The sequence below is a fragment of the Mustela nigripes genome, chromosome 18 (genome assembly GCF_022355385.1).
Source record: "Mustela nigripes isolate SB6536 chromosome 18, MUSNIG.SB6536, whole genome shotgun sequence".
Lineage (NCBI taxonomy): Eukaryota > Metazoa > Chordata > Mammalia > Carnivora > Mustelidae > Mustela > Mustela nigripes.
Window position 1 is genome coordinate 37,470,275 of NC_081574.1, and position 12,313 is coordinate 37,482,587.

General features: G+C 39.4%; 1 protein-coding gene across 3 annotated transcripts in view; it reads right to left on the reverse strand.

Moving 5' to 3' along the window:
* Window positions 1-11,193, reverse strand: part of KAT6A (lysine acetyltransferase 6A) — a 112,526-nt gene extending 101,333 nt beyond the window's left edge. For 2 of the 3 annotated variants that reach the window (XM_059384374.1, XM_059384372.1), the window contains exons 1-2: window positions 11,106-11,193; window positions 7,622-8,538 (exon numbers count right to left, since the gene is read on the reverse strand). In XM_059384374.1, the coding sequence (XP_059240357.1) occupies window positions 7,622-8,221 (600 nt within the window). In that variant the 5' untranslated portion in view covers window positions 8,222-8,538; window positions 11,106-11,193. Of the gene's footprint in view, window positions 1-7,621; window positions 8,539-8,836; window positions 8,925-11,105 lie in introns of all 3 variants that reach the window. The other variant, XM_059384373.1, reaches the window with a different exon arrangement.
* Between the last annotated feature and the right edge of the window lie 1,120 nt (window positions 11,194-12,313).

Consider the following 12,313-nt stretch of genomic DNA (forward strand, 5'->3'; position numbering starts at 1 on the left):
GCCTGCTTCCCTCTCTCTCTCTCTACCTGCCTCTCCATCTACTTGTGATTTCTCTCTGTCAAATAAATAAATAAAAAAATCTTTAAAAAAAAAAAAAAGAAAGAACAGGACTTTAGATTTATGTTATGAATTTAAAGAAAAATTGACTGGCATGAGAAGAAATGAAATAACTAAAGCAAGAAAAAGATAAAAAGAGGCTCTAAATCCTAAATCAGGTATCTGAAGATGCCCTCAATAGAAAAGTTGAAAAACCATCTTAAAGCACAGCACCACACTTAACGCACACACAAAAATGTAATAATGTTTCTAAGGGTTCTGTTACACGTTCTAGAAAACTTGGGAGTTAAATGCTTCACTATGGCCAATGAAGAAGAAAGAAAAACCTGTACTCTACTAAGCAGAAAGAACTGAAAACCAACACTTAACAGCAGCTTTCCAGGTCAACTACAGTTCACCACTCCCTGGAGGAAAAAGCGGCCTATAATATAAGCATGATAACACCTCCCACCCCCAGAATCTACCTCTTCTGCACAAAAGGTAAATGGCAAAGAATCAGCTGTCTTCTTTCACACAAAGATTTTAAGCTTTTTAGCTTCCAGATTTTCTTTCTACATCATTTACCAATAATCTTAAAACACCCAATCATTTTATAAATAACTGTTCCCAATCTTAACCTTTTTTTTTGCCATTATTCTAATGTAGTTGCTAAATTTTACCACAAAGTAAAAGTAATGCAAAGATGAATTGTCACAATGACCAAAAAAAGACAAATATAATCTATTATCTGCTACCTTTTCTTAAGGTTTACTATTATAAATCACCCAGAAACAGGACTCTGTATATAAATAACAATGAATCATAGACCCTACATTTTTATCTCCCCATACCTGATGTCTTTGATAAGAATTAGTTCATTACTTAATAGAAAGGCTGGTACCTTTCTCTCTCAGTCCTAATTTTTTTTTTTTTAAGATTTTGTTTATTATTTGAGAGAGTCAGTGAGAGAGAAAGAGCACAGGAGCAGGGGCAGGAGAGACTCAGGCTCCCGCTGAGTAGGGAGCCCATCACAGGGCTCCATCCCAGATGGGATCATGACCTGAGCTGAAAGCAGACACTTAACCGACTGAGCCACCCAGTGCCCCTCATTCCTAAATTTTTTAAGTTCTAAGCAATTATCCAAGTCCTTCAGAGGTCTATGTTATATAGACTTTCTGAAAATCAGACTTAATTATAAGCAGACCTTTTTTTTTCCCCCCCAAATTCAAGGAGTATTAACTTTCCCTTCCAGCACTAAGGTATCAACATGTTCTAATATTTAGCTAAAAAAAAATACAACTTTCTAACTCTTCTAATTACAGCCATAAGAAAGCAATCTTTTCCAAAAAAAATTTAAAAAACTGTTTCTACTTTCAAGAACGTTGCAACACTGAAACAAGCTGATTTACATATTTGTGGTTATAAAAACCACCAAAATTCTCTAGACCAGGGTTTATTCTATGGTTCCCATTAAGCAATACATTATTTTATATTCATTGCTCTCTAATACTTTTAAGCAGTACTACACTTAATGATGAAAAGCAAAGAACTGAGAAGGGTCTGACCACTTTCTCCCAGATTAGCTTACTATGTGATACTCAAGTCTCTTGGGACCTCAATTTCTCTATTTGTGAAATATGATTAGAAACACTGTTACCAAGACTGCTACTTATTCAAAATTCTATATAATGTGTAAGATTCAAATCTTTTTTCAAAGAATTTATCTATACTTTGTAAACATAATATAATCCAATTATAAAATATACCTTACTCAACACCACAGCCAAATTTACTTTTCCTTAGCAGGTCTTTTTCTTTTTTTAATTGCTGGCCTTAAAAACTATTTTGACCTACAATAGCATTCTGCAAATCTAAATGCTACACTACTATAATCTCCATGCTTAATTTCAACCCTTAACCAAATAGTGCCATTCTACAAACTGTTTCTTCACCTGTTCCCTAATGAAGTTGAAAGTAATTCTTTGGACTTGAATTTACAGAGTTATGTACAGTGCTGATGAAAGCCATCTGTTGGGAACTATGACTTTCCTGTCAAAGGAAAACACCAGAAAAAACAGCCTAGATTTTCCTGGGAACCAGCTGCAGCTCAATGAGTCCTAATCCTGCTCCAGCTGGGAAAAGCAGAAGGGTGAACTCACTACAGGTCTAATTCATCTGCAGCAGATCCTTTGTGAACGGACTCCACCCATGAGTAGCCAACTGGTAAACAACTTTACCAAAGGAGGCTCTTAATCACTACACGAAAAAATTCATTTGTTTCTTTGAAAATGTTTAAATCAGAACACCAAAAATATTTGCTATTATAATTTTAACACTTGCCAGTTCACGAAAAATTAAAAAAAAAAACCAAAAACAATTCTATTTTAACCAACCTGGCAACCAGATTCAGTTCTCTTATATAGCTAAAATCCAAGTCAGTGTAGAAAATATACTTTCTCCAATATTCCACATAGGAAGAGAAAAAGTCCTATTATCTATGTGCTTTCACAGTATTAAAGATAAGTGTAATGTAAAAAAGTACTGGCCTGTGTGTCAGGATGAACTAAATAAAAGCATGGATAAGATAATACATTTTGCATACATTCATTTTCTATTTGGTGTTTTATGAGAAACCATAATGAAAACCTGTATTATTAAATGTTATTAAATAGCTATTATATAAATATACTACACCTATAAAATTTAACCATGTAAAATTCTCTGAGACTTCAATAAGAAAACATGTTAAAGCACTCTGAACAGTACTCCACAAATTGTTAGCCCTTAACAAATGTTAGCTATTAATAGGTTTCTATAAGCAACTGCTTAAGTTCCCTTGGCCTACTGATAAAGGGCAAAGAAAGGTCAAGATGGTTACATCCTCTAGATCCCTATTCCCAAAGCAATTTATAGTATCTGGCATCTTAATTAATTTCTTCCCTTTATTTCATCAATTTATTAGTAGTCAGTCCAAGTAAGTGCTACTGTCAAAAGTACAAGGGTTATTCGAAAGTGGATATAGTGTCAATAACTAGGTTGCGTGCATTGGCTGGGTATAGAAGCTTTGATTAGCAATGACAAACCAAAGGTTTGCTTCAGTAGCTCAAATTTTCTTTCAGCGTGTGTCATGGGCTGAAAATGAACCAAAACACACACAGTTCATAAGCTAAACAGAAGACCAAAAATTGCCTGCATAGTTGACTGTATTGCATTACAAATATATCTCTGCCTGAGTTATTTTTAAAATTCTGGAGTTTTTAAATAAGAATAAGTCTACTGAGACAAAGTCAATTCCTAATTATATTTAATCCACCTCAATAACTTGTTAGTAACAAATTTTTATCTCTAGCCAGCTTCTCCTCCAGGCCCACAACATTTAGAGTCACCAAAAAAAATGATGTAGCATCAATTTTACTACAAAGGCCATTTCCAAATAGCAAAATCAAAACTTTATTATTCTTAACTCAGTAACCTGAAAACATATTTCCATTCAAATTCTCATCTCTACATCAAAGCTCCACTTATTCTGTGAATTTAAAATGTCAAATTCCAGTAACAAAATAATTTGGACTTTACTAAAAGTTTACTGTATTGAGATAGAACTTATTTTAAAAGGCTATAAATTTATCACTTGATCTTTCTCCTCCAGGGTACCTAGGTGGGTAATAAACTAAACAATAACATTAGTTGACAATACTTTCTCTACCCTTTCCAACTGTAATGCTTTGACAAATTATAATTCTGTTCCACAACACTACTCAACAGAGTAACACTTTAATGATGTGGCTGATTATCACAAGAGTATAGGTTTCTGGATTAGTAATATGGAACATAAGCTATATATATTCAAGAACATTTTTCTGTGTTAAAATGAACCCAGAGAAGTTTGAAATCAAGGTGAAAATTATTCCTGAAAAGGTTCCTTCCAAGACACCGTGTCGAAAGATACAGATCATCACAATCTCAAATAATACAGCCTCAAACAAGAAACAGCTCATTATTTCTCTGGGATTGACAACACTTAATTGTTCTGAACAACAATGAATGTGAAAAACTAAAAGTTACAGTTTATAAACTAAAAAAGAATCCCAAAAAAATTTCACCTCTCTCGGCTTTAATCCTCAACAAGACCTAAATCTTAAATTCATTGTTATGGTAGGCATCTTAAATGTTTCCCAAATGAGTATGAATAAATCAAACAAATGAACAAATTATCCTAGAGTAAAATCTGTATTTCAAAAGGGAAGAAATTTGCAAGGGGCCAAATCTTATTTAAGCCAGTTTCACACTATCACCCTCACCTATATGCCATAATTAAAGGGAAAGCAACACTCTGAACCCCCAAATGAAAAGCACTCTAATACAGCCATGCAACAAACCCCAGGCTGAAAATCAAGAAACTTTAGTAACAGATAAAATGAAAATAAGCACAGACATTATCCTCAAGAAAAAAAAAATAAAACAAAGTACCATGGAGACAAAACAATTTTTTTATGGACTTCAGGTATACAAAACTAGGTTTTTCATAATCTCTGGTTTCTGATACATTCTTTTCACTGGTTCAAAGCCAGTTTTAAAATCCAGTCTATGATAGAGAAAAAGAGACACAAACCATGAAGGGGTGGAGGTAAGGGGAAATAAGGATAGATAATATAATTAGAGAATGTAATATAGCTATAATATAACAATAATAATATAATATAAAAATATTAAAAATATAAAATTGCATAAAACATAATAATGTAATTAAAGAATGTGCTATGAAGTTAACAACAAGAACATTCACAATTGTGTACTTAACGGCAGTGACAGGAATTATATGTAACAACTCCCAAGAGGCAGCAGGTATAGCTATTATAAAGACTGGAGCCAGACTACCCAAGTTCAAATCCTAGCTTTGCCACTAATATCCCTGTGACCTGGAGAAATTACTAAACCTCTTTTATGCCTCAGTTTCTTCACCTGTTCAGATAACGGTACCTACTTCATTGAGTTGTATGCGAATTTAAAAAGTTAATATATGTACAGCTTTAAAGTAATGCCAGGCACATAGTAAACACATCAAGTTATCCAAATTCATCATAAAGTACCACAACACTAAAGCTAGCTCAGAAATTTCCCTTACAACATGGATAAAACATTTACATCACAGTATCCCATGTAACTTTAAGTGTGTTCACAAACTCTTAAAAATACAGTTGTTTCTACATAGCTGATCCCAACAGAAGTAGCAAAACCACTCAGTTGTTGATAATCTAACATACAGTTCTACAGTTCCTTCCAAAGTTTGCTATCCCAAAGAAATAAAAGTTAAAATTGATATAGATGAAAATAAAGAGGAACTTGAAATAATGCCATGTGGGTTCTAAGGAGAGTGTCTGGCCCCCAGTAGGTGCTCAATACCTATTTGCTAAATTAATTAAGGCCTAAAAGTTAAACTACTCCCCACCTACACTCTTCTTTCTCCATCACTGTCGAACACACTCTATTTTTTTTTTTTTTTCAGAATACCTAGGTTCACAATAGCAAACCAATCGATTTTAAAAAGAGGAAAGAAAGTAGATTAAAAAAACAATGTAAAGAGTAAATATATAATCTGTTCAGAGAAGGAATAATTCCTCACTGTATTATCATTTGGAATGTGAGTTTTTCCTATCCTTGGGGGAAGCACTGAGGAAAATCACTACTGAAAATAAGACTATTTAAAAAACATATAGGCGATCTCACCAACTCTAATTTCACAGAAATTATAAAATTAGTTTTCAATTCAAACCAGCACACATATATAGAAGTCTCCATTCAATGAAACTCAATTTTCCTAAATGTATACTCACATTTAGATACTTTGGTTAATAACACTATATATTACAGTTACGTAACCAAAAAGATATTTCTAACCAAAGTAAACCAGCAAATCTCTACTGGATTAAACTTTTTTTAAATGTAGGTCTCATATCAGCTGCCAAGAATTGTTGGTTAGATGGCTCTCAAGGTCCCTTTCAAAAGTAAAATCCTAGGGTGATAGGACTCAGATCCATTCTATAGTGTACTGTATTAGCTACTTTTTAAAAATAGGCAAAACTGTCATTTTATGTAGGACTAATATTCTTATAAATTGAAATATCTAATTCAAGCAAGGGAAACTATAATAAAAGCAAGCACCCAGGTGTTCTAACAAGAATTTATAATATATATAATACTCACAGATAGAACACTAAATTCATTATAAACTATAAATTATTTCCTGTTTCCATGTAGTTTAACCTATAGATCATTTGGTAACAATTTCAGGAATCAATCATTGTACTTCTTTTAACTTTAGCCACATGGGATCAAGAAACAGTTCTTACAGTAGGAGTTCTATAGGACTGAACTACAGAATAAAGCATTTTGGTTACTTGGCCAGCTTGAATTTTTAATACCACACTTTTAATAAATGCTCAAATGAAAAGAACCATTCTATCAGAATCATTTCAAGGGTAATAACAGTAAGATAATATTTCTATTTCAAAGTTCACAGGGAAAACCACCCTAAAATAGATCTCTAAAAACTCCATCAAAGAAAAATACTGTTTATTTTCAATAGCTATTTAAACAAAAATCTATAGGTGGGCTATTAACTGCAATAAATTTAGATTGAATCTCAAATATTTTTAAATACATTCAATGTTAACTTCACAATCTCCTCATCCTACAAGTAGCTTCCCTGGTCTTAGGCAAGACACAGATTATTTGACTATACTGAGTACTAGTGTGCATCAGTACTACCACTCTCCCCAGAACTACATTCAGAACACCTGAAATAAATTTACAGCTAAGACACTACGTCAATGTAAAAAAAAAACCACTAACAAAATTCTCATTCCCCAATATCTATTTAAGGGCCAAATTTTGCTGTTTCTTAGTGTACTTTCAACTGCACAAAACAACAGCATGACATACAGAACACAGTAAGGTATGTCACTGTGTATCAAAACTCACAACTCCACAGAACTCTGGGAATAAAGGATACTTTATTCCTGACCCATGCAGTTACACCTACCATAAACAATAACACTTAAGACTTCATCCTATACAAAGATTACATGACAGAAAGTTAGAATACAACAGAAATAACGAACTGAGGAAAATCCTTAGCTACTACTATGGGTCAGGAGAATCAGTCTCACTCCTGCCTAATGATAATGTGCAACAAAAAGAAAAAAAGGAAAAGAGTTTCTTAGAGTCACCAGCTTATTTCAACCAAGCCTCCAACATTCAGAATTGCTCAACTTCCAGGTATAAGATATTATAAGAACTTACAACAGCCTCAAAGTTGCATGCTTATCTAAATATGTTCTAACTGTTAAATTCTTATCTAAATCTGTTCTTTTAGGTACACTCAGGTGTCAAATATTTCTAAATATAAGGACAACTGGTAGCTATGAATTCTAACAACTCACCAATAAAAAATCAGAAGTGATCATTCCATGAGTCCCCAAACCCAAAACCTGAAGGTAACTCCTATATAACTTCTTAGAAATGTAAGTTTGTAGCATGCTATTATCATCAGCTCTATGAGCACTGATACATATGCCACCCTTACCTTATCCTTTTCATGTGGAAGGAGTGACACTGGAGGTAAAGAGGAAAGAGACTCACAACTCTCTTTCCCATCCACACTGGTTGCTTTAGTGTTGAGCCGATAAAGAGGTCCATCTTTAAGGAGTCTGCCGTGGCCAACGGCTCGTTTAATAGCCAATCGTAACTGCTGGTGAAAGCCAGAGGCAGCACTGCCTCCGAATAATGCAGACACATCCTTCTGACCTTTCAAAAAACGTTCAATGCTTTTCAAAGTTGAGCCACTGGACTCTGCCAAGCCCTCAACTGCCCGCTTGATCAGTTTATTCCAATCTACATTTTGTTTATTATCCAATTTTCCATGGTTTCGGGGTTTAGGAAGTGCTATTCGCCCAGGATTATCAGGATCTTTATAGGAATTGAGTCCTTTATTGGAGACTTTTAAAATTGTTCCATCTTTAACACTCAACTCCAATTGTTCTAAAACAGTTTTACGATCCAAGCCATGGGATGAAGACACTGCATTGCATATCCTTTCTTCTGAAGGACGCTGTTTTTGCTTCTTCACTTTTTTGATGGCCTCCAAAATCCACTCCGTATACAGCGGGTTAGCGAGTTTTACCATGGTGAAGGATTCTGTATATCCATAGAGTCGTTATCCCTTATCCTGATGCTGAGTAAGTTTTACACCATGGAAAACAACATTCTCGGAGGCTGGGAACCAGTTAACCATAGCATACAAGTTTTCTGGCCTGAGTCCTTTCTCCTTTCACAAAACAGAGAGCCTCCCCACTTTCACTTTAGAAACCAAAACAACCTGTTATTTGAAATGTCTTTAAATTTCCCAATAAACTTCTCAATAGCACCACACATGGGTCTCTTCATAAAGTTGTTAGAACTCAAGAACATCTCCTTCCCAGCAGAAAAACGTGCATCTTATGCCTGAAAAACAAACAAGGTCAGTTTTCTATCAAGTCCCATTTCATAAATAAGCTGTAACTGAGACATCCTAGTCTTTAAAAATAATCAAATACCAAGTGTTTACTTGTTTTAACAAGTTTCTATCAACATTCCAAAAACAATTATGTATGTGAACCATTGGGGTAAAAAAGGGAAAAAAAAAAAAAGATGAATAATTAGGATACAAAGAGGAAACAAGATGAGATACATGATGAATGACCTTAGGCTACAACTTAGCAGGAGGGTGCTCACTATACTGTACTCCACAATCTCTGCTCACCAGTCTATGAACTGAAACTCTTCCTTGACATCTTTCCCCAAGAACCTATTCAGCACTTCAACAAGTATCTGGATTAGTAGAAAGAATCCTGCAATGAAAGTAAGAGTGAATCTTTCATCTTTCAAAATTCCAGACATTCAAACTGCATAAAAACAGTCAATTAGGCAAAAAAACCATTGAGAAAATTTTAACTAGTTTATATAAGAAACAAAATATGCAATTTACACAGATCAAGTTCATACTGTATGTACAATATTACTGTAAACATTCCAAATGGAAACAAAAATAATATTGAAAGTCAAGTAAGAAAAGTCCTTCAGAATTTTAAAATCCAAATTCATTCAAATTTTAAGAATTACATGCTGACAGCTTGTCCTAAACTGAACTAAAATACTAATATTCAATAAACTGAAGGGAGAAACTGCCAAAACGTTCATAACCAAGCTACAGAGAGAGAAACTAGAAGTGAGAAATGCCCAGAATCACTGGGTTCAAAAATGCACACACTACATATCAAATGTACTATATTGCCTGTTGGCAGGTTTAAAGAGAGTTCACAGATTCAAGATTGCTGACCTGAAATGTACATTAATGAGTGAAACACAAGCACATAAATACATTTCCTCTCCAGGATCAAAGTCAATATTCTTTCAAACAAAAGAATTTGGCAGAAACAGGTCTTTTTGAAAATCACCAAAATAATGAATTCTGAATCAAATTAACTTCTTTGCTTCCAAAAAATAAATATAATGTATGTTTTTTTAGAACGTCTGCTCTTATTCTGAAGGGCATTTACATTACAACATAAACAATGACAGAAAAATGGCTCCCGCAGCAATTATTAAGACTGACATTAAGATCAAAAGGAAAACTAAGAGATATCAGGAAAGCTACAATCCTATTAACTCTAATAGGGAAAAAAAGACTGAAGTAAACACTCAAACCTGAGCCAAGATTTATTTTTAAATTAGCTGACTAAAAAGAAGCCCCCCTGAGAGAGCTATGCTTCATTTTGGTGAGAGTCTCGAGAGGACAGAAATCATAGTATTATTACTCCAAGAACGTTCATTATGCAGACATCAAGGCTAAACTAAACGAGAGGCTCCAATCTGAGTTTAAGAGGCTGCGAACGTCCTAACTGATTCTGCTCGCAGGTAAACGAATGACAGCTACTCCTTGTCTCTCCGGCCAGGGTCTTCACGCGTCTCCAGGTCTCCCGAAAGTAAAGCGCCTGCAGACGTGAGCTGTAACTCTCTGAAAGTACACCAGCGGCTGGAGAGAAAGTGCAACTTGCTTCCGACAGTCCTTCCCCGGTCTCCATTCCCCACCCCCAAACACATCTTCGCGCTCTCTTTTTAAAGAGCGAGAAACTTTAAAAACTTGAAACAGCACAGCCCCGCAGCTTGCCAGCGGGGAGCTCCGCGGTTCCCATTAGATGGAAACAGAACCCGAGGAGTAAGTTAACAATGAAATCACGTGAAAGAGTTAAGAGCAATGGATCTCCCCTTCCCAGCTCCTCCAAATCCTAAGCTCCACAGAGGCCGGTTCAAAGGAGGCGTCTGTGGCACGCAGGCTGCCCCAGGAGCCTGACAGGTCCCCCAGCTCCCGGCCAAACCGGCCGAAGGTTGACAGGCAGCCCGCCGCCTCCCCTCCCAGCACAGGGGCTGACAGCCCGACAGACACAACACCACACGTGCTGCCTCCTCCGCACCACAACACCCGCCAGCCTGTCACCCCCACTTGCCGCCTCGGCCCCGCTCGGATCTCCGCGAACCCGGCCGGAGCCGGAGAGCGAGCGCCCGGGAGCGCGGGCAGAGGGAGCCGCGGCCGGCTTGGGGCGGCGAGCAGCCGGGCGCAGGTGGGGCCGGGGCGGTGGGCGCGCCCCCGAGGGAGAGCGGGCTCGCCGGCACAGCCCAGCCCGAGGCTCCGCGGCCTGGGCCGCTCGCCGCCCGCCCACCCGCCGGCTCCCCGGGGCTGGGCCCGGCGAGCGGGAGGGCGGACGGGCGGCAGGGGTGTAGGGCCCGCGAGAGCCGGGCAGGCGGGCGGCGCGCTGGCGCGGGGTGGGGGGAGCCGGGCGCCGGCCGGGCGCGAGGGGGCGGCCTCGGCGCCCCAGCCCGAGGCCTGGCGCAGAGCAGCGGGAGGCGGCGCAGGCCGCGACGGGGCCTGCAGCGGCCCGCCGACCCCGCGAAGCGGCGAAGCGGGCCCCAGAGCGGCTCAGCCTCGGGCTCGACGGCCAGGGACGCTCGCCGGTGGCTCCTCGGCTACTTACCGGGGGGGAAGAGAACCGGGATCCCGGGGCCCCGGGCCGGACCGCGGAGATGCCCCAAACTGACACGGCCGCCATCTTGGAGACAGTGAGCTCCGGCCGGGGGGAGGGGAGGCGAGGCGGCGGAACAGCCGCGGGGGGAGGGGAAGCGTCGCGAGGGAACGACTGCCTGGGGAGGGAGCGGGAACAGCCTGGGAGGTAGGCGAGGGGGAGGGAGAAGGGGAAGCGCGAAGGGTGGCGGGCGAGGAGCGGGAAGAGCTGCGCCGAGAGCCGGGAAAGGCCGGAGGGCGGGGCGGGACAGGAGGGAAGAGCCGGCCGGGCAGGTCACGTGGGGCCGGTACAAAAGGCCAAAGCCAAAGTGGGAGGAGGACCTGATGGGTCTGGAGGCCAGCAACTGGGGGTTCCTTCTCGTCTTTCTCACGCTGTTAGGTCAGGCAGATAGCGGGAAGGGGAGAGAGTGTATCCCCATTACACAGCTAGGGAAACTGAGGACAGGGTGTGGGTGGGGTGGCTTCCGTATGGCAAGGAAATCCGGTGGCCAGACGATCTGAACGATCTGAACTCCTGATGATGTCTGTTTACAGTTAGTAGATCCTCCCTCCCCACTTCTGTGCCCTCACCCCACTTCCACAGTGACTCGCCCAGAACCGAAGTCGAGAGCTGGGGGAGTGCGGAGCGGACAAAGGGCGGGAGGAAGTTGCCTTCCTTTAGGATTCCCTTGTTGCTCTCACTAGCATCCCCCACATCTTACCCTACTGTAGGAAAAAGAGGAGGGCAGAAAGGGTGGAAACTCAGACACCCATATCAAGCCCTTTCACCGCAATGACTTCATCCTCCCCACAACAGAGAGTCTTGTTGGACCTTAGCAAGCCATTTTTATAGAAAGACCCAAGTCACTTGTGTCCTGTGACTTGCACAAGGTCACAGTGCTCTTTTGTGGCACACATCTGAGTTTGAAACCTTAGTCTCATTTGTTCCGCCGCCTGTTTTTTACCCAAGCCCTGTGCAGAATTGTTTTTTTTCCGAATTGATAGCTGAACCACGAACTGTCCCTTCTTGTGGCCTGTCTTGTCTCTCATCTAGTTTAAACTCCTTGAGGCAGAGATTGAGTCATACTTCATATTTTTTTCCCTGTAATAAGTGACAAATGAAAAGACATATTAAATGCTTAATAATTTTCAGTGGAAGTGTTTTCCTGCTACTGGACCTTT